At 30.8% G+C, this 23,859-nt stretch overlaps 1 protein-coding gene across 5 annotated transcripts; it reads right to left on the bottom strand.

Moving 5' to 3' along the window:
- Positions 1–465: 465 nt before the first annotated feature.
- Positions 466–22,213, bottom strand: LOC144839760 (CDC42 small effector protein 2-like). Of its 5 annotated transcripts, none has more exons than XR_013611782.1 (5): positions 6,893–7,001; positions 6,221–6,325; positions 4,375–4,488; positions 1,589–3,804; positions 466–1,452 (listed from the first exon to the last, which is right to left on the bottom strand). XR_013611782.1 is itself a non-coding variant. In XM_078695260.1 (5 exons), exons 2-4 carry the CDS (start codon positions 15,126–15,128, stop codon positions 4,375–4,377), a joined length of 276 nt encoding a protein of 91 aa, XP_078551386.1. In that variant the 5' UTR covers positions 15,129–15,300; positions 22,108–22,213; the 3' UTR covers positions 466–3,804. The 5 variants fall into 5 exon arrangements, 4 of the variants coding, with proteins under 4 accessions (XP_078551386.1, XP_078551376.1, XP_078551394.1 ...); XM_078695260.1 differs by lacking the exon at positions 6,893–7,001 and adding exons at positions 15,072–15,300; positions 22,108–22,213 and having other exon boundaries at positions 466–3,804; XM_078695250.1 differs by lacking the exon at positions 6,893–7,001 and adding an exon at positions 8,373–8,619 and having other exon boundaries at positions 466–3,804.
- Positions 22,214–23,859: the final 1,646 nt, after the last annotated feature.

Here is a 23,859-nt window from a genome sequence, read left to right on the forward strand (position 1 = left end):
GAACGAAATTCTTATCGTTTCTGTCATGACTTCCTGCGTTCATGCTGATGATGTGTTCAAATTTTAAACAAGTTTAAGTGTTATACATTTTCAAATTTCTTTTAAAGCAAGTCATTTACAACTGCAGGCCGGGAAATATTAAAGATGTATTGTCCTGAAAAATTAATTCTAAAACATTGTTGAAAGTGCCATTTTATTGCCACGAAAATAAATGTAATTTAAAACAAAAAATAGTCAAATTGGCTACCAAATTGAACCATTTGTTTTGTCATTTTATCAGTGAAAACATTATTATAAGTCTGATTTAATTAATCGTCCTTAAATTTGTCATGTTTTTGGGGGACAATACCTCTTTAACCAAATGATTCTTTTAGACTTCAACCTCATATAAGATTAGGTGAGCAGAAGAGAAGCACTAATATTTTGCATGTCTGTAATAATATAAAAAAACGTAACAAGCTTCCATTAACTAGCATAGTACTTTATTCACATATAAAAAAAATCTGTAAATAAATTTTAGTATCCTATTTTCAACTTAAAAAAAGAAATCTTCCAAGCTAAATGTTGATAATAACTGGCACAGCCTTGTAAAGAATTGATCATGTTGTATTGGCCTCCTAACAGCACAACTTGAATATTATTATTATTTTACAATGTGCAGAAAATATACCATCCTGAATAACTATTAATAAATAAATTACATGAGAAAGACATTGGTATAACCACACTATCAGACTCAATTCTAGATGCTTTACTACCAGATTACTCTATGGCTGCGGCTTTATTCAATTTAATAATAAAATATATTCTTTGTTAAACCAAAAAAAAAATAATTTGCGTGATAAAACATTTCATTAAAATTCAACAATGAATATGCCATTTAAAATGTTTTTATCAAAGAATGATTATACATGATTTTAAACTGTAAATGCTTACTCATTTAAAAGACTTTAATTTACATTTAAAATCTATTTAGTTTGAGGAATCCGAAAATAACATTTGTATGTACTGTACTACATACAGTACATGTAATAATTAAGGCACAGTAGTAGAATAGACACAAATACACAATGCTATTTTCATCAAATTGATCATTCTGATCGGCCATAATTCACTTTAGACATGTGAAAATAGTTAGTTGGCCAGACTGATGCTAAGAACGATACCCCTCCCGTTCACACTGACCGATCACTCAGTTTGAGTTGATCTACAGGAGGAACCTAAAAAAGCAGTGTATGGGAATTTGTTTTCCATTTTGCAATAAAAGTATACACTACTTTGTAAGCTTTCAGCCATGTTCATCAAAATAGTTCACACTGACCGATCACTCGGTTTGAGTTGATCTACAGGAGGAACCTAAAAAAGCAGTGTATGGGAATTTGTTTTCCATTTTGCAATAAAAGTATACACTACTTTGTAAGCTTTCAGCCATGTTCATCAAAATAGTTCACACTGACCGACCACTCAGTTTGAGTTGATCTACAGGAGGAACCTAAAAAAGTAGTGTATGGGAATTTGTTTACAATTTGGCAATAAAAGTATACACTACTTTGTTAGCTTTCAGCCATGTTCATCAAAATACTCATACCAGTAATATAACTTGTTCATTATAATACCAATATGAAAATAAAAACAATAATATAACAATGAAAATAATACACAAATTTTACAGAACATTTCTGCTACATAGAAATGAAATTATATTTAGACATAAATTTTGTACATTCTTAAAACAAGATAAAAACATGCAATGTATTCAGGCTCGTTTTCCACTAGGCAAATTGTTTCGTACAAGTAAAAAATATTGGTTTATAGACATTAATATCTACTTTTTTGTGATGTGAAAATATGCACAACCAATCAGAGCTCAAGAATGTTATACTCGCACAAATAAATTTGCATAGTGAAAAACAGGCTTTAGGGAGTGGTCATAAAATTCTTAATATATTTATCTTCATATATCTTATGTAATGTTTTATTTTCAAAAATCAAAAAAAATCAAAAAGGACTACAAGTTTTCCATCTTTCAACAATTTACACTCGCATTCATACCTGCCACGCCTTTTCCTAATATCTAGATTACACTCTTACAGGCATAGATAACAACAACCACGCAATTTAAATCAACTATAATACCTGAACAATGACACGATGCGAAACTTGAACAGCTCAGTAGTCACTTCCTGAATGAACTATCAAGCATGAATAATGAGGCTTTGTTAATACAAAAACATTTTCTGACTTTTAGAGAATGTGCAATAAATAAAATGATAAATTGAGAGCATAATGTAAAAAATCTCATTTGAGAACTTGAAAAAATATGTTCCAAAGTTTTATGCTTTATACTGGTGGGAAAAAAATGTCTATTATAAAAAGGAAATTACATCAAAACCACTAATTGTAATTTGAACAACCATGATGAACAATATCACATGTTTAGAAAAACCGCAATATAAATGATTTCTTTTTTTATGGGATATTGCATGCAAATGTCTTTCAGAGAGAGGGTCAAAATGATTTGAAATGTGAGTTTCCGAGAGTATCTGAACCCTGACCTGGCAGAAAAACGTTTTATGCTGGATATCCGAGGCAGAAATTAATAATTTATGAGATTAGTTATGGATTAAATTAGGATATTATAGGGGTACTATATGGACATACTGTACAGTAGATCAAATAGGTTGTGTCAATGCAAGCTGTGTAGCTAAATGGTATAGACCTCAGTTTGTGAAGCTGAAGTCCTGTGTTTCGAATCCCATCAAAATCTTTGATGATATTTTGAATGAGAGATTGTGTTTTAGGTTCAGTTTATATTTAAGTCGGCTATCTTGTTATTATGTAACATAGAAAATAAAGCATTATTTATGATTTCTGCCTTAACAAATTTTACCCGGGAATTTATTTTTGTTTATAGTTTAAATAAATATATTCATAATTTAGCCTTATGATTTGCTTTGATGTCACATGACTTCACACCATCCTTTACTCACGTTTCTGAACTTGACAAACTCACCTCTGATTAATACTAAAGATATTGCAATTTCAAAAGCATTAGGCAATAATAAAATATATATATATATATAACTATTATAAAGTCATTTAGAGCATAGGAGATTTTTTTAGATAAAAGAGCACAGAATAAGTGTATAATATACATAACAAAAATAATTTTTAAACATAGAATTTAACATACAGCAAGACTACAATGTAGAAACAACAGTGTGTTAAATACATCTCAGGCATTTGGACGGGGTTCACACAAATTTTGTCATTTGTGTCTTAGTGACATTCAAATATTCGAGGGTTAAGGTTAGTTAAAAAACTGCCCATTTAAAATAGATTCAATTAACAAGAATATTTAAAAGTATATCATTTAGGATGGTCTTCTCCGGCCGTGCAAAGTGTTGTGTTTTTGTAGCAGTAAGCAAGCATGCTTGTACTGTACTGGCTACCATCTGTGTGCTGTTAGCCCAATAACTATAACATCATTTTATTCTCAAAACGTCTTGAATTCTTACTGATTGTCATTAAATTCCAATTTAAAATCAACTTCAGAAAACTGCTAGTAAATAATCCGTTCATAATCGTTCAAGCAAGAAATCCAATGATGCATTGATATCGCCATTTTTTTCCCCAAAACTTTGGTCACAATGCAGACAAGCAGTTTTCATTGCAAACTCTTTGATTTTCTGCCAAACTTGTTTTTAACTTGGAAGACATTTTGTTTTCTCTAAAATTATCATAAAAGTCTTCTTTTATTTACAATGAATTGTCTGTACAATGTCTTTAATACTACAATTCTCACTGCAAGAAATAAAAAGTAGATAGTATTATTTATATTGTAGAAATTAACAACAAATATTAAAATGTAGTGAATCTCCTTTGAGACACCTCTAAAGCTCTATCTGCACTATCAAACTAGTTTGATATGATGTGCCCAAATATGGTAGTGATATGTTCAACTATGGTAGTGATATGACATCACTATGTCAATATATGGGCACATCACAGTTTTTTGTCACATAAACTTTGATAGTATAGATAGGGCTTTGGAAGTAACTTTTCAGGGAAATGTTTTTACCACTAAAAGATAGTCTTTAGTTTAATTCTGGTTTATATTATTACAGCCTAATTGGGTCAAAATTGATCTGAAATGCGTTGGTTTCTCTAATTCTTTTGCCAATATTACCACTGGAATATAGTACTGTATTTGATGCCATGGTTCTATGGCAGGCAATGTCAAAGGTTAATTCTATTATTTGATTTGACTTCAAATAAATCACAACTACTGTACTTGCTGTCACCAAGACAATGCTATCATTATGTTGTCAGGATGGTTGAGAATGCTAAGCTTTAAATTTTAGCAAATAATACCTAGTTCTGGTCTCCTCCGCCTACTGCGATTTCAACACCACGAATCTCTACGGCAACTGGCATATTATATTCATAACCACCTTTTGAACTCATCTGAGTTTGTAATGCATTTAACTGAAAGACAATAAATAATATTTCATGGATCAAACATTAATTTTAATTCCTTTTTTTTTTTGGCAATACAATTTAACAGTCAGAAGAGATTAGTTAACTAAGATACAGGAACTTCTGATATTGAGTTGTTGTGGAAGCCAAGCCTGTAGCCACCTTTTGAAGTACCCTTTTCAGACAAGAGACTTTGCCTGAATACAAACATACAGTGAACCTGTTTGTTTTACCTTTAAGACATGTTATCGATAAAATTCTCATATTAATATTTCTTTAAATCTTTATATTATTATTAACTGTAGGTATTCTAACTTTTATTAAGAAAAGTTCAAAAAAGAATCATGAAAATTATGTTAAATTTAGCTGATATTGCAACTTTTGAATTAGTTGAATTATACAATAAATATATTATTATACTGAAAATATCATATTATATCCATCAAAAATATCGATTTAAACAAAATGGAAAACTTTACATCAAAAAGAACAGACAAAACAAAAGTCAGGGGAACATACGGCTGTGCAAGGATACTTATGAAAAAGACCAAAGTTTACAAGTTAATCTGAACAAGTGTGTGTACCTTGCCTATTTAGGTTAAATAACTAGTAGGAGTGTTAAACGTTATTTACTTCTGGGCCATGTACTCTCAGGATGTTATTAAGTCAAGTACCTGACGATGTTAAAACCTTTGCAATGCCCCACCCAATTTTATGTCAGTAAATCCAGTTGAATCATTCATATGTTGAGTATATTACAGTATTGTTCTAAATAATATCTATATTGTTTGTGCATGGTCACTGAAATAACTTGTCATAAATAAAGTATGATTACTGTATCTACTATAGTAACTTACACACAGGGAGTTTCCCAACCGGCAGGCAAAATTGTTTGATTTTACACATAATGTTGACTAGTAACTACAGGAAGTTAATTAACATAGATAATTGGTTGTAATAGAAATAATGAATGATTTTATACTTAATTAATTAATTTTCATGTATGATTTTAAATTATGAAATTCACAGACTCGAATGCTGATAGGAAGTGAGTCAAGTCACATGGTCTTGTTTTGCAAGTATTAAGATTGATATCATACCTGCATTAAAACATAAAGCTGTGTCATGATATACAGGTCACTATTAATAATAGCAGTTACGAAATTTACTACCTCTATTTCACTTAATTATTTTCAATTCTGCTAATATATTTTATACGTATAAGTTTTGTTTGAATGTTGTTAACTGTTTTTATATTTAATTGCCTACACATTTTTACATATGCATATATTTTAACTTTTGTATTGTAAAATGTTACGGTTTCAGCATTCTGGCTATTTGTGGCATTGTTCATCTTTTTTTGGATAATAAATGTACCTGAATTAGTATTATATTAAATTTGCTTATTAATTTATTTTAACAAAAAAAAAATTATTTTATTTTGTATTAGATGGTAATATAATACTCGTCAGAAAGCATTAACTTTATATTTTTCTTTCTTTTTTACTGCTTTTATTAGGGGATGATGTGAAATTTATCCTTCTTCTCAAAAAGAAAGTACATAAACCCTATAATACATTCCTTTAAACTTTATCTACACTAACAAACTTTATGTGGCGCAAAAAAATGTGATGTGCCCATAATTATATGGACATGATGATGTCATATGACTACATATTTGAGCACATCATACTTTTTTTGTCAAACTAGTTTGATAGTGTAGACAGAGCTTAAGACTTACTCCTTGATTACCAGAGGTGGACATTTCTCCTGATCCTATATGACCTGTGTGCCTAAAATCTGTTGGAAGCCCTATCATACTTCTGTCGATGTGTCGCCTCCTCTTCTGTAAAAAAAATGCAAAATTAAATAAGGTGTTAATTAATATTATTGTGAATCCGACAGTGACAATGGTATCAACATGGAAACTACGATTTGGCTCTAATTAATATCTCTGGATGACACTCTAATACGCTAAAAATAAAATAATGTCTGGATGACACTTTAAGACGCTCAAAATAAAATAATGTCTAGATGACACTTTAAGACGCTCAAAATAAAGTTGAAACTAAGCTATAGTAGTACTGTAATACTGTAATGTTTATTTTGAAAATTGGAAATTTTAGTTTGGGGCAAATATCCAATACCATTGGAGACTAATTTTGGAAAAGTTGATTGTAGTACTACAATAGGCTATCAACAAATAAAAAGGCATTGTTCAGGTGAAATCCAGATACCTGGATACAGTACTAAACAATTTATAAATTGAAAGGAGAAAACGAGTTAAATAGTTTTCACATGCCTTTGTAAAGTATGACTCCAGACACATTGTGACCTTATACTACACCTAACATTAACAATGATATTAATAACAACACATAAATTATGAGGCCTGTATTTGGCTGTATTGTACCTGCGTCAAGTCAATCCCCTTGAGAGATTTAGGCAGACAACTGCGGCATATTACAGTACTGTATGTATAATGTGCATAGATCATGCGACAACACTGGCACAGAACTGAGTCATACTGTAGTGCCAGTAATGTTTAAAATAAAAGGCAAAGATTTGGTAACAGATTTAGATTTGGTAACAGATTTAGATTTATTAGTCTAATTAATTTCAGACAAATTTTAATGTAGCATTGATAATCTCAAAATAATACTGTACTATGTTTCTCCGATCTTGAAATCTGAGCCTAAAATAACATTATTTTCTAACTTTAACTATGCTTTTAGTATCTAAATGGAGACGTTTTTAACTGGAAAAAAATAGTACTGTACTATATGTTTCTCTGATCTTGAAATCTGAGCCTAAAATAACATTATTTTCTAACTTTAACTATGCTTTTAGTCTGTAAATGGAGAAGTTTTTAACTGGAATAGATTTTTTCTAAGTGAATGTATTAACTACATCTGCCAGGTGCGTTGACTTGGATTGTTGTTTTAACCAGAGCTTGTACTTTAGGTTTGAAACAACTATAGGCTAATGTAGCAAATCCTGCTGGTACTTAGTGATTGGTGGTAATGCATGATAGGAAAGACAAGGTAGCAGTTAGTAACAGCCAATCATTTTTACTATTGTCAAGTCAAGGTAAAAGACAAGGTCTGAGAAATTGTCATATTTGATATTCCATATAAGTTGATAATATTAGTTACACTCTGCTTGTTCACGGAATACGGGAAATATCTACGTTCTGGTTCCATATTCCATGAGGCCGAATGGAATATGGAACCAGAATGTAGATATTTCCCGTATTTCGTAAGAACAAGCAGGGTGCAACGATTTTATCTCTTAGATAAATATTCGATGGTTGAAATCACAACTACGCATGCGCTCAACGATAAAAATACAATACATAAACAACGCGCGTAGAAACATCAAACAGGTAATACGGGATATATTACCCTTCTGATCCGCTTGACTGAGTAAATGGGCGTTATACGGAATTATATCTCATACACATTGACCAATCAGATTACAGAATTCACGTACACTAAGAGATAACATGTAATATCTCTAATTCAAATGTTTCCAAAATTTATATTTCACAACAAATATTATTTCTTTGTAACTGTATACTGTCTTCAAGTCCAATCAAATGACGACATAATCAACAAGAACAATACAATCGTTGTATCATATGAATTGATTGTTCTTATTGATCATGAGATCATTGATTTTACTTGTGATTTGAATTATATTTTCATCAAAAACAGTATATAAATGTTTTTTGTTGCACTGTATATTCAGGGCAAAGATATTTCACATACAAAACTAAAAATGAAAACTAAAATGATACTATAAATAATTACAATTTACAGTAGGCTAGAAACAAACGCCATTTCATACTATAATAATTATAATATAGGCTAATATTAATAAAACAATTTTACCTTACTAACCTGAGGCCTAGGGGTATGATGCCTGGACCACAGTCTACTTAACCAGTCCATTATCACAAAATAAATCCAAGTAAAAAATATCCGTAACAGAAATATTTAATTGTCCTTATTTATACTGTACTGTTTTAGTAGTCCTAATAAAACCTCAAAACAATCACTGTCTTCTGTCTTTAGTTCTGTCAGCAAACTGATTACGCAGTCTTTATCGTGACTACCTTCGTTTGAAATGAATCATAGGCCAGAAGGAAACATATGTAAATCAGTTCAACTGGAAACCACTATTTTTTAAACAGGGATATCAGCGATTCCAAGGTCTATTGTGAATTGAGATAGCAATTTTGAATTGATATTTCTATAATAGGTGATATAGAAAAAGTATTAAAGGCTTAGATAATTTAAAACAGATAATCGGAAATGCACACTAAAGGAATTTCCTTTCAAACAGCGAATTAGTTTTACGACCAAGTTGAAAAATGTTATGGTACATGAAACATGACGTACGTAAAGAGTTTCTGCAGAAACAAACGTCATTACTGTCTAGATTGTAAAAAGTTTATGATCTTTATGAAATCATTTGTTAGACAGTTTGTTACTACTACAGTACACTATGGTCATTACTGTACAAGTAGGTAATTTGACCATCACTCTCCTAATAATAAATACAATAAAAAACCAAAATAAATAATATTAAGTATAATTTTCCAATTGTAAATTCTGCCAAGCGTTGTGTACTAAAATTCTATTTAAAAAGTTCCAGTTTAACAAAAGTTGTTTATGATCATGTAAAATGTTTTTTTCAATAGATTTTCCACATATAGAAGGCAACAACGGCAGACATCCACAGGTTTGACATATTAATCTTTAAATTTCACAACATTTTCAGTTTTTATGCAATTTCCTGATAAATTGTATAATAAAGTTTCCAACATGAACTATTGACCTATGCAGACAGCTATGTTGAAAACTGTATTGTGCCTGTCAGAGTGTCATTATGTGGAATTTGTTAACAAAAAACATCATTGTATAAAGCTAAATATTTGTCAACTTCTTCCTTAATACTACTAATCTGTCAGCCAGAGAAGCACTTTACAGATAAAAATCTCTTTACAATCATCAGTAAATCAACCAAATATTTTCTCTGCATACTTACTACAACAATAGTATACAAACTAGAATTTAATTCGTCACTTTGACGAATTATAGGTGATCATTTTTATCATTTTACTGATTTTTTTTTAAACATGCACGTACGTTAACATACGATCGGAAAATGTTGATGTATGCCATCCTATTATATTCTTATAGAGCTGAGTTGTGCCTATATGCCATATACAATATGTACAGTATATACTGTATATCTATATACAGTGTAGCATAGGTGAAATTACGGGACACACATGTTCTAATTTTTTGGCATGATGACGTTATCAAACTAAACTTTAAGATGACAATTTCGAAAGATAATTAATTGAGCAAAAAAATATAAGATTTGGAAAAAAATTTGGCACGTAGAAGCGCTGTGCGCGCTCTTTGAATTGTGTATAACTTTGACGAAAAATATGAAAAAACTACTTTTTCACTTCAACTGGCCATATGTTAACGTCACAACATCCGATAGGCTTAATTTTTATATGAATTAATATCTACATTTCATCAGCTTTCATAATAAATTATAATCATCAAGGTAACCTTCAATTCTGAAGAGCTGTAAGATATTCAAATTTACTGCGAAGGTGAAATTACACGGCCTACGTTATTCAAGTTTTTACGCGTGATGACGTCATTAAAATGAAGATAGTGTCAACTCATGATAAAGATAATTAATTAAGCAAGCACATACTGAAAGTTGTGCGAAATTCGAGCACACATAACCAAGATGCGCTCTGTTGAATGTGATAATCTACACAAAAAGATAACAAATCCTAATTTTTAAATTCAAGTGGCCATTTGATGACGTCAAAACATTTTGTACGTAAAATGTGTACATGAATTCATATCTACAACTCAATGGCTTCCAGAATAAGTTAAAAAAATCGGGGGTCATCTTGCATTCTGAAGAATTATTTTCATTTTAAAAAAGACCTATTTTTCACCATTTTCAGAACTTTTGTAAAATTAATGTGCGCACTTTGTCATTTTTAACGTGCTCGTATAGCGTTATTTTAAGTCGGAACTGACTCAAATTTGGTGAATGTACTAAGGATGGTGAGTAGAATGAGATTTGTAAAAAAAATTTATGTTTTTTACGCTTTTTAAGTATCGCGCTCGCAAAAACGCATTTTTGCGCAGTAATTTTTTGAAACACGCAAATGGCCTAATTCATGCTCTAAATTGATCAAAACTTAATTTTGAGCGTTTTAAATTTTTAACGCGCGATATCACGCGCATGAACCTACGTGCGCGTGCGTTTTTATTTGCTAATATTTTTACCCTTGATCTGAAGTTTACGTGTAGTGAATTTCATTAATATGTGATAATGAATTATGGAGATATGATTGATAATGTGATTTCGCAAAATGGCGTATAAATGTCGTCACGGATGAGTGATCACGCTGGAAAGCTTATTAGGATTAAGTTATATTATTTGAAAGATATTCTGAAATTTTTGTAATTATTGACATTAAACTTTTTGAGATAATTGTTACACAAAATAGTGTACAGAAACAATAAAAAGAAAAAAAAAAATAATAATAAAGATTTTATACAATAACAATAGGTGATCATTTTATTCTAAATGATCACCTAATAATGAATGATGAATAGAAAAGAGAATATTTATGAATTGACTGAATTATTTAACAAGGATGGAGGTGGAGTCAGGTTTATGACAGTCAGTCAAGCTCTCAACAAATGGAAATACACTTCAATGAATACAAACATTATTTATGTTGTTCTAACTAGTGTAAGTAAACTTTTACTAAACAAATTGGCTGCTTCCATCTTGAATCAATGTCGAAGGAAGTCTAGGTCATTCAAAAACGCAGTGCTTCGAAATTGGCCGCAGAGCAGAACATTATATTGAAAGTGTACACTACAGGTCGGTTTTCAAACACACACAGCCACCAGCCTAAGAAAATCTTTAAATGGTTACAAAAGGTAAAAGTGCAATAGTACTATTAAATATAAATGTTACTGTGCAATAAACCTATTCTGATACTAACCATTAAATTGAACCATTAAACTATTGAGAGTCATGTGATATGAAATCAACCAATCAAATGGCAAGGAAAATGTGCGTAATTGTCTAGAAGTTACTGTACAGGATGTACAGTACAGTATAAACACCTCAGACATACACTCATTCAAAATACAGTAATTAACAAATTGAGATTATAATCATTTTAATAACATGAATGAGATGTATGTGACTAAACTTCAGTTCCACTTTAGTTTGGATGAAGGATAGAAGCTGACACTATAGTACTAGTAGTCAATCCATCCTCAAAAAGTACACTTCAACTTTATCACCAAAATACCAAAGTACTATAAAAACAATTCAATATTTTCACTTTATTCAAGTTCAAATATCATAGATGTATAAACAAAGATATTTCAAATGTCATATTTTCCAGGGGCGGATTTTAAGCTGGATAAATAAAATATTTCTGAAGGAAGCAAGATTTTATTTGTTGAATCATTTATTTTATTTTTGCAACATGTGGATTTACACAAGTACTTTAATGACTTCCTTTAGATTGACGCACATGTGTCTCATGTCCGAGAAAACATGTCCAAGTAATAACAACAAATCCCGTTTTTGGTATGGTTTTAATCATTTTTACAGTATGATGTTGACAAAATGAAAATAACAACTAGAATTTAATTCGTCACTTTGACGAATTATAGGTGATCATTTTTATCATTTTACTGAAATAAATTTTTTTTAAACATGCACGTACGTTAACATACGATCGGAAAATGTTGATGTATGCCATCCTATTATATGCTTATAGTGCTGAGTTGTGCCTATATGCCATATACAATATGTACAGTATATACTGTATATCTATATACAGTGTAGCATAGGCGAAATTACGGGACACACATGTTCTAATTTTTTGGCATGATGACGTTATCAAACTAAACTTTAAGATGACAATTTCGAAAGATAATTAATTGAGCAAAAAAATATAAGATTTGGAAAAAAATTTGGCACGTAGAAGCGCTGTGCGCGCTCTTTGAATTGTGTATAACTTTGACGAAAAATATGAAAAAACTACTTTTTCACTTCAACTGGCCATATGTTAACGTCACAACATCCGATAGGCTTAATTTTTATATGAATTAATATCTACATTTCATCAGCTTTCATAATAAATTATAATCATCAAGGTAACCTTCAATTCTGAAGAGCTGTAAGATATTCAAATTTACTGCGAAGGTGAAATTACACGGCCTACGTTATTCAAGTTTTTACGCGTGATGACGTCATTAAAATGAAGATAGTGTCAACTCATGATAAAGATAATTAATTAAGCAAGCACATACTGAAAGTTGTGCGAAATTCGAGCACACATAACCAAGATGCGCTCTGTTGAATGTGATAATCTACACAAAAAGATAACAAATCCTAATTTTTAAATTCAAGTGGCCATTTGATGACGTCAAAACATTTTGTACGTAAAATGTGTACATGAATTCATATCTACAACTCAATGGCTTCCAGAATAAGTTAAAAAAATCGGGGGTCATCTTGCATTCTGAAGAATTATTTTCATTTTAAAAAAGACCTATTTTTCACCATTTTCAGAACTTTCGTAAAATTAATGTGCGCACTTTGTCATTTTTAACGTGCTCGTATAGCGTTATTTTAAGTCGGAACTGACTCAAATTTGGTGAATGTACTAAGGATGGTGAGTAGAATGAGATTTGTAAAACAAATTCATGTTTTTTACGCTTTTTAAGTATCGCGCACGCAAAAACGCATTTTTGCGCAGTAATTTTTTGAAACACGCAAATGGCCTAATTCATGCTCTAAATTGATCAAAACTTAATTTTGAGCGTTTTAAATTTTTAACGCGCGATATCACGCGCATGAACCTACGTGCGCGTGCGTTTTTATTTGCTAATATTTTTACCCTTGATCTGAAGTTTACGTGTAGTGAATTTCATTAATATGTGATAATGAATTATGGAGATATGATTGATAATGTGATTTCGCAAAATGGCGTATAAATGTCGTCACGGATGAGTGATCACGCTGGAAAGCTTATTAGGATTAAGTTATATTATTTGAAAGATATTCTGAAATTTTTGTAATCATTGACATTAAACTTTTTGAGATAATTGTTACACAAAATAGTGTACAGAAACAATAAAAAGAAAAAAAAAAATAATAATAAAGATTTTATACAATAACAATAGGTGATCATTTTATTCTAAATGATCACCTAATAAAAGGAGTTTTTTATGATACTGTATACAGCACTGTACAAGAATAGAGAGAGGGAAGAAAAAATGTCTTATGAGTCATAAACCATAATGTAATATTAATTATAATATCCACACAACAGTTAACACCCATCTTCTTTATTCTCCGGTCTTTGATAATCTAAAATAATATCGAAACTACTGTTTTCTATAAAAAAAAATGTAATTGCTAATAAATAAACAAAAAATACATTGTGTACAATTATTATTGTTCAACTATCTTCTCTAATGGCGAAGGATTTGAAATCAATTTTTTTTTCATATACAACAGTTTTAAATACTGTATCAACAGGCACACAGTTTTTTTTTCAAAAACACACATACAGTATTACCAATGCTTGTATGTTTGTGACAAGGTCATAATATGGCACAATATTTGCAATTTAATTTGTACTGTATTACTTTGTAAAATTAAAAATCAAAGGCCACATTTATTTTCAAAAGGAAAATATCACTTGAAAGTTATTAACCTTCTATTTGATTTTCACTTTCACTCCATGGATGATTCTTAAACACATGTTGATATTTTTACAATGACTCTTCACTATTTGTAAGTTTACAGTACATATAATCCGTGCAATGTTCTCTCAAAAGCTGGTTTTGCCAGATATAAATTGGCTCCCAACCGGTAATAAATATGGTGTATAAAAATATTACCTAAAATGTATTGTAGTTGTAGGCTACAGAGGGTATTACTTTTTAATTGGATTTAGAAAAAGTACAATATATTTTTGGTGACATTGTTATTATAGTACAGTACAGCACCGGTCTCACTTCATTTTGTAGGGCAAACAGGCCTTTTCTTTTGAGGTGAGCGAGTGTGATCACTCACCTAACACACTCCTAAACTGCCCTTGAGGTGTGCGATTTATAACACACTTAAATTTGGTATTAACTTCTACACACCAAAATACAAACGGCACACCTACAGCACCCCTGAATTTATTGAGGAGTGCAATTTGTAGCACACCTACAGCACCCCTGAATGTATTGAGGAGTGCAATTTGTAGCACACCTACAATTTTAAAAAGACAAGGCCTGGCAAATGCTCTCTCTGATGCTTCACCTGCAATCCCAGTATAGGTTGAGATAAGACGCACAAGGATCAACACACCAAGTACTGTACTAATGGTATATTGAACCATATACAAAAATGTCTTTGTACTGTTGCAATTGTATAAATCTAAACGCATAAAATACTGAATATAACACAATACCACATAGATTAATTAAATAACAAATAAAAATTGAATTACTTACGGATGAAGGCGGTTGCTGGGCAACACAGCATCCAAAACATATCCATAAATCACCCATGATGTATAGTAATAGTAAAAGTTCAAGTTAAAATTATTAATATTGCTAATCCCTTCCTTATACTGTTTGTACTCCCCTTGTTTGTAGTTGTTTTCCAAGTATTGTTGTTTACATTCAAAACATTTTGGTCAAGATAATTTTTCTTTTTCAATCTAGTCTATCAGCAACGTTCCTGCAAAGAACAAAAAAAAAGTGGATTTTATTTAATACCAAGTATATTTGTATTGTTTTTCAAAGTTCAAATGGTGCAGTTATTAAAATTGAATTTCCTGGGTTATCCTCGAATAACTTAGAAGATTATTGCTGTCTATCTGAATTTTCAGGTTACTTACACACCAGTCCTTTGGGACTCTGTAGTGACCATCTCAGAAAATAAATACATGAACCAACAGTGGTGTTGGTTGTCTATGACCGCTGTTACTTGGATGCCTGTTTCTGGGATGGATCCCATTAGATGTAAATGTTATCTATTTAAGAGTTACTGTGTCAGCATGTACTGTTCAACCTTATGGTGTAGATATAATAAGAGCACCCTGAGATCACTGAAAGTATGTTATAACAATGCCTTACGTTTGCTGCTGAAGCAGCGTAGACATTGTAGTGCAAGCATGATGTTTGTCTTAAATGACGTCCCATCCTTTGATGAGTTCATTAGAAAATCTGTTTTTAGTTTTAAAAATCGTGTGAACGCAAGTAGTAATTCCTTGATCATGGCCATTAATCGCCACGTTCTTAATGTGTCAAGAATGCACATACAATGGAATGCTTTGTTGCATTGACTTTATATATTTACATATCTTTGTTTTTGTTCTATGAGCTGTTAGATTAAGATTTTTTTTTTCTCTCTTTTGCTATGGATATAATATTATGTCACCATGATATTCCGAAATAAAAAGATAAATGAAAAGATAAATGAAAATGAAATTAGAGGGAGCAGGTCACGGATGACACCATTATCTAGGGCTCTACTCTTTCATTCTATTTGCAAATGACGTATTCCTCTTTTCGGAAAGAGGCTATTGTTGGTTTATCCAGATAAGCTAGGCATGAAATAGACCATGATTTTGAGATTTTATGTAAAATTTAAATTTATCCAGTGGTTTTTGTGAATAGCTTAATAGATTTGTACTCTGCTGCTAACAGCCAAACAGTGTTAAAAAATGTTGCAAAAAAACAGCATAATATATGGATCCAGGGTGAATAGTATTTGCAACCTTCAGGGTTGTAATATCTAAGGTATTTTCCTCTTCAAGGAAATATCAGCCATTAAAAAGGGAACCCTTAAAAAGACAATTTCTGAAATTGCTCAATCAATGGTTTTATATTTAAGCTCAAGACTTTTTTGGTAGAGAGAGAAAAACATCAAAGGAGTGAGACTTGATACAGTACAGAGAGGCAGCATACTGTCCTTTAATGCTTGCATATTTTGACGACATATAACTCAGTGATCAGTTGGTATTTAAAAGAATTTCTATTTCAGAGTTTAGCCTGCCCTGGGACTTCTGTTCAATTAATTAAATTCCAATGCTAAATCAATATTACATCAGTTTGCCAATATTCTACATTCCCTTGAGGAATATGAGTGGTATACAATATAATATATAAATAAACAAGCTGGACCGAAATCATATGAAACTTGTTTTTCTTTTTGTGCATAAATAAGCAGTACATTTTATCCTGGTGGTCTATACTGTATTATGTAAAGCTCTGTCTACACTATTAAACTAGTTTGACAAAAAAAGTGTGATGTGCCCAAATATGGTAGTGATACTCCCAAATATGGTAGTTGTAACTGCGGCCTCACTGGCCACTTCTTTGAGTTGAGATTAATACATAATAAAGAACACGGAAGTATCATGCAACAATCGAAATATTTTATTGTGTACTTCATATAGTGTAACTTATTTATACTAATAACTAAGACCTCCGGTCTATACGCTGGCATCATCTCAACTAGCCACACTAGCCAGTGAGATTCTATTATACGTCGCCTGGTCTGGCATTTATGCAAATTAACCCAAATACAACAATTACGTAATTGTTTGCTAGTCTACGCATACTGCCGTTACAGTAGTGATATGACATGTCCATATTGGTAAATCACATTTTTTTGTTGCATAAAGTATGATAGTGTAGACAAACAAACAAACTGGTTGTATCATCTACAGTAGAATACCCTGAGATAATAAGTTTACTGTTTCCTGGAAATACACTCGTCACATAGACGTCCATTCCCTTCAACACAATTGTCACAAAATATTTAGTTATTATTTAAAGTACAACACTATGAGACAGACGAATAAGTTTGCTTAAGAAATATACAATAAGTGTTCAAGTCATTTGGAATAAAAAGATGCTTTTAAGAAGTGTGTATTATTATTACGGGCCTACTATACTATGAATTAATAATTGATGATCAATACCCTCATTACTATAGGTTAGCATATCTCAAATGTCATTTAATACCACATGATGTAAATATTTCAAGTATTGGTACTCGATGTTATTCAATTACCATTGCCTATTAAGATTCCAAAAGTTCATTGACCTTTATTATTATAATTATATAGACAAAATTGAAAGTTGTTTTCTCTTTTTTAATGGCTGACCAATTACATACATGTGAGTTCCAAACTGTTGATAAAGGTTGTGTGGTCCCTTGTGATATAGAACATTTTTTATGTCTAATTAATAATGGGCTAATGTACATGGAGATGAATCCCTCAATGAAATAGGATAATCAAATAATTTAATATTTTTGTTTATATTATGCGCCTGCTTCTTTTGGTACTATTGAACATTGTTCTAATAAATTATCGAAAGTGACCTAATTTACTATAAAGTTATGTTTGACATGATACACATATGAATTAAATATATTGGGAAATGTAAAAATATATGTACTGTATGGGTGCTGGGCGATACCACTCTCTTGGAGGGAGTTCAAGAAAACATCTTATTTTTCGGGTTATGTTCTCTCCTTGAAGGGGATAAGGCCTATGTCGGTTTATCCAGGTAAGCTAACTGTATTATTGATTTTTAAAAACTATTAAGTATTAGTATTACTATTTTTAATTATAAATCAGATTTAATATGTCTAATGGTACAGTATTGTACAGTAATTTGGATAGTAACACTCATACTGTCAGCATTTAAAACAGCACCAATACACTTTTTATTACACATTTTTATATTTAAATGGGCTGTTCCAGGCCGAAACCATTTATAGTAAACGTTGAAATAACAAAAATGGTTTTTAGTTTCAATTAAAGATAAACAGAGGGAGACAGAAATGACCAACTTCCTTGTATAGGCCTCTGATTTCTAATTAATACCGTGGGCATAGCAAATAATTACAGTAACGCCATGTATCATCAACTACAGAATGATGTACTGTTTATAGTTAATCCCTGATGACTTGTTGTAAAACTAAGCAATCATTAAAGTTTAGGAGAAAAATTAAGTTGTGGTTTACAATCATACAAAACAAATAGGAGTCTATTTATTACTGTTTGTTGTATAAGTAGTAACTACATACTGTAGGCTTATAGTAAAAATACTCTACAAGTCATTAACACATTTCTGAGAAAGAAAGGTGGGGGATGTTGGGGGTAAAACAAATAATAAATGTTACTTTATCTTGCATTCGTTGTGGGAATATCAACATTTACTGTACACTACAGTGTGTTAGCAAACAGTACAGTATTAGTATTACTGTCGTAGCAGTACTACTACTAGTTAATATAAATTAACATTATGAAATTCTTGGTAAGATAAAAATAGGGATTTCCTATAAATCACAAGTTAACTGCTTTGTCATTTCATAAAGTACATTATTACAGGACAAACATCTGTCTGCTGATCAGTAAAAGAAAAACAAACATTGATATCATTCAGAAACCTGATATAGCTATAGGCATTGTAACCTGGAACCATACTACCCATGCACAATAAAAGTTAGTAAAGATACGGTTTTCAAATACATGCCCCTGACTTGCATAAACAGTAAAAACATACTTATATACTTACTAAAAATTACAATTCAATAAAAACAACATGTGATTTCAAAAGCAATGCAACAAGTTAATGAAGCCAGACAGGTATAATATACTTCCCTTATTCTACTATTGTTTGACCACCAAAGCAGGACTAACCTTGCACAGGTACCAAGGCTAACAAACAATGGACTTTAAATGTTTACAAGCTCTTTCCTACTATACAACAATATTAATGTACATAGTAACATGTGTATTTAGAACATGCAAACATATTGGAAAAGGATAAACAAAGTGTTCAGTTTGAATTGCATGACAATATGTTTGTTTTGATATCCTTTTATAAAGCACCATGCTTGCTGTACTGTGGAAACAATGTGTTGGTAGTGTACAATTCAAGTGCTAAGCTATAAAGTTTATTGCTAGAAAAAAGATCACAAAAAACTAAGTACAGTACATTATACTTGGGAAACTAAAGGATGAAATAAGTTTCTAAATACCTATCATACTATACTATAATCCTAAAAAATGGTAGGGATAAATATAATTATTTATAGTTGATATAAAGTTTGCGGTACACCACATGTATTAGTTCTGAAAAGAACTGTTGAGTTTCTCGACGTTTCGATCAATATGCTTTGATCGTCCTCAGGAGTGAGAATACACATGGTGTACCGCAAACTTGATATCAACATTTGATTTCGCCCTTGCAAACCTTCAAACAATATATTATTTATTAATTAAATATCAAATATGGAATAATATTTACATGTATTTAGTTATCATAAAGACTGTTGTAGACATTCTATTTAGAATATGATGAATAATGATGGTACTACAGTATTACTAAACTTAAAATGCAATCATTAAACAAAAATTACGACAAGATTTCTTACCTTTAAATAAGCAAACTGCGCTAATATAAACTAAAAATAAGTTTAACAACAATTTAAATAACCGCAGATCAATTATGATACACAACAGCCACAAACTATAACACAAATTATCCTGTGTGTTGAAAGTAGCAATTCTGGGCGTCAGTTTGAAGACTTACCGCAGATAAGCAAGTACTGAAAGCACTATAAAATATCTACCAAACTCTGTCAAGGTGATTCATAAAGGGCGAACAACTTCCCTTTTGTTTCCTGCCTCAATTTAATTTGCAGGAAAACAAATTTGCATTGTTTTACAGACTCATTTACAACAATTATCTTTATTGTATTAATGACCTCTCCCCAATAAAAGAATGAAATCAACTTTAAACTTTGGTAGAGTTTCGATATGATTTACAGATTCTATTATCTGACCTTTGTAGATGGTTGGTGACCTTTGGAGATAGCAGACAGTATTAAAAGTAGAAGAAATTATTGGATATTCAAAAACTTAATTATGTAATGTGTCAGTTCTCAATCTTCAGTGCAGTTAAAATTTATAGTTGGGCCGCATTAAAAAAAAAGCGTCTACAGTATTCCTAAAACAATAATCAGGCAGAGGGGGTGAAAATCCAATAGGGGAAGTAACGCTAAACAAGTTCCTTTTATATATTCAGTACAGTTTCAAATCACACAGACACATACTGTACAGTAAATTGAAGAGGCCACCCTCATATTTAGTTAAGTAAACCTCATAAAAGGTGCTCAAGGCTGATAATCAAAGACTAATAAAAACTCTTCAAACTTTTTCATTTCATTTCAGACATTCAAGAAAGATCCAGGAAGTATACGATCTATCATGTGTGTGGTTTTCCTGAACTCATCAATAAAAAAAATGAAATTTAAGAACTTTCCTCATCAAAATTTAACACCAAAAAATGATATAAGAATAAGACATCCTGAATAAGGTACTAACGGCACAATGCAGACTTTACACTTCATACAGATAAATATCAGTTTAGTCTACAGACAAGATAATCACCAGGATACTAGTACACTATTGAACATTATCAGGCAGACAGACACTTCTTATGTTTGTTTTCACTAATTACCTATCAAGAGTAAGGTCAATGGCATTCGCCATGAAAGACACAAATTACAAATTTATCACTTTTTAAAAGTTCAATAAGAACATGTGAATGTGATATGGTATAATAAATTACATGATATTACATGTAAATTAAGATTAGATGTGGTTAACCCATATTGTTCTTTGCTAGGCCTACCATCTGAAGTCAAATGAGCACATGGTAACTGTATTGTATGCTGGTTAATTGTTCATCTGCTCTGTACAGGGTATGAAGAAAGTAAATAAAACTATTTAAAATACACAAGTCCAAATATTAACGATCAATTATTCATTGCACAATTAACTTTAATCCATATTTTAATTATGTAACCTATAAATTTTGTGTTAATTTCTATAAAATTCAATAATATTAAATATACAAGGTGTACGACGAATCAATTTATACCAGATAAGATATCAACAACATTGGAATCCTCCAAAGATAAATTTGTGAGTGCCCTTCCTCAACTTCAAGGACTTTACTAGACTACTACAAGTCATCCATTCTATACAACTCTATTATATTATAAATATAAAGTATAATAAATTATTTATTAAGTAAAAAGAATAGAATGGTCACATAATAAGTGTGCAAAAGTGTATGTCGTATCATAAAATGTACACAACAAATACAATCTATTATTTTTAAAGGGAAGTTACTGATTGAATTGTTTTACTTTTAAGTATTGTTCGTTCAATGCATGACTGGTTACCTTTGAAAATGGTACACCCATGACTGACTGACCATCCATGCATTGACTGAAGATAGAGCACAGAGGAACTTCACTAGGCAACAACAGTAGACGGCCTAGCTAGGGTGGTAGGCTAGCTCAAGTCATCCATTCAAAATGGACGTGACTAAAAATGATTAACCGAACACAACAAAAAATATCATAGGTTACAACCGTGCATGACTAGTAAAATAAAGCCTCAATATCCTAAGAAATTAATTGCTAGTACTGCAGGAAACTGTCATTACCTACCGAACATTTAAAATCATGAAGGACATTACTTGCCAATCCGAATGTGTCAATGGATAATTCGTGTTTCATCATCAAAACTTTAATTGAATTTGCCGTGTCACTCGTGTACCATGGTGTTGTGAGTTGCACTTCCGCATTGGGGGAAAAAGAAGAAGCTCCTCCTCTCCGATATGCATCATTGCACACCACAACTTAAACCATGGGCGTGGCAAAATGTTATTTAATTTCATTTATTTATTTTATTTTCTTCAGTTTTCAGGTACAAACAACAGCATAAAATTACATGGTAACGGTGCAGCACCCTGAGGATTGCTATGAGTGCTAAAGCACTATCGGCTCTACTTGCTGCACTTCAAACAGGGACAACTCTCTGTTCAAACATATAAAAGTAAAACAATAAAAATACATTGTCCTAAGATAAGATATAAATTTAAAATTTGTGTTATTAAATATTTATTTTAATTGTATACAATATATCTATTCACATAGCAACCACAAACAACAATGGTGATTGTCTGTTTTTTTTATTGTGAGATACATACAAAATAAATTTAAATGCAAAGTAGAGAGTCAAATTAGAAATTGCCATTGACAATTATTTAGTTCCACTCACATTTACATTAAAATTTGTTTTAGTAGTTTAGAATTCATTTACTAATTTAAATATATAGTATACTATGGAACGCCGTTTACGCAACATTTCGATGATATGAATTTTATGACGCGATATGTGAATGAAATGCATCGATATGAATTGAATGCCGCGATATATGAATGAAATGTTTTGAATGAAATGCTTTGAATTGAATGTTTTGAATGAAATGTTTTGAATGAAATGTTTTGAATAAAATGTTTTGAATGAAATGTTTTGAAAATAAATGTTTTGAATTGAATGTTTTGAATGAAATGTTTTGAATAAAATGTTTTAATGAAATGTTTTGAATAACGTATATATTTGTATATAACGTATTACTACTTCAATGAATACCTGAGAATCAAATAAAGTTTTATTCAATTAAAACTATCTTTCAAGAGAGTAATTATAATAATTATTAATTTAACATTTTGTAATTGTATGCCCCTCTATCCCTAAACGATTTTGAACACCATTTGTCACCTAAAACATTTCTCAATCGTAAAGTTAAATTTAACAGTAAACTGATATTAGGTGTTAATTTAGAGAGTTTTTTTGTCAGTATAAAGTATAGAGGGCGATGTGCATTATTTTTGTAAGCGCAACTAAATTTAAAGAAACTTACAGCGCAGTAGTATTGTTGTTTTGTGATCCCAAGAGACTTTAATAATGTTATATCATAAAATGTTACTTTTTATATGTATATTTAATCAATTTTTAAAATTTGCATCGATGTCCATCCCCAGCCACACTACTGGGAGTTAAAAACATCGCTTATAACACTCAAAGGATTCAAGATCATTTTTTTTCATAAAAAAATAAATAAATACTTTAAAATTATAGAGTATAGATAGGGCGAATTTGGGACTTAACGCACAATTAGACTTTTTCAATACTGAATAACAATAAAACTCAACTGTTATCTCATCTTTGTTCTCAGCACAAAGAACAAATAATAACAGATCTGTATCCAATAGATTTAAATTAACAAAGTATAAAATTTCTAACAAAAATACCAATTTTATAGTATTAATCTACATTCCGATGTGGTTCGTTGAACATTTATTTCTCATGATGTCATTATTTTCTTTTTGGGACAAGGTCATCGATCAAATTGC

Source organism: Antedon bifida, chromosome 1 (assembly GCF_963402885.1).
Source record: "Antedon bifida chromosome 1, ecAntBifi1.1, whole genome shotgun sequence".
Taxonomy (NCBI): domain Eukaryota; kingdom Metazoa; phylum Echinodermata; class Crinoidea; order Comatulida; family Antedonidae; genus Antedon; species Antedon bifida.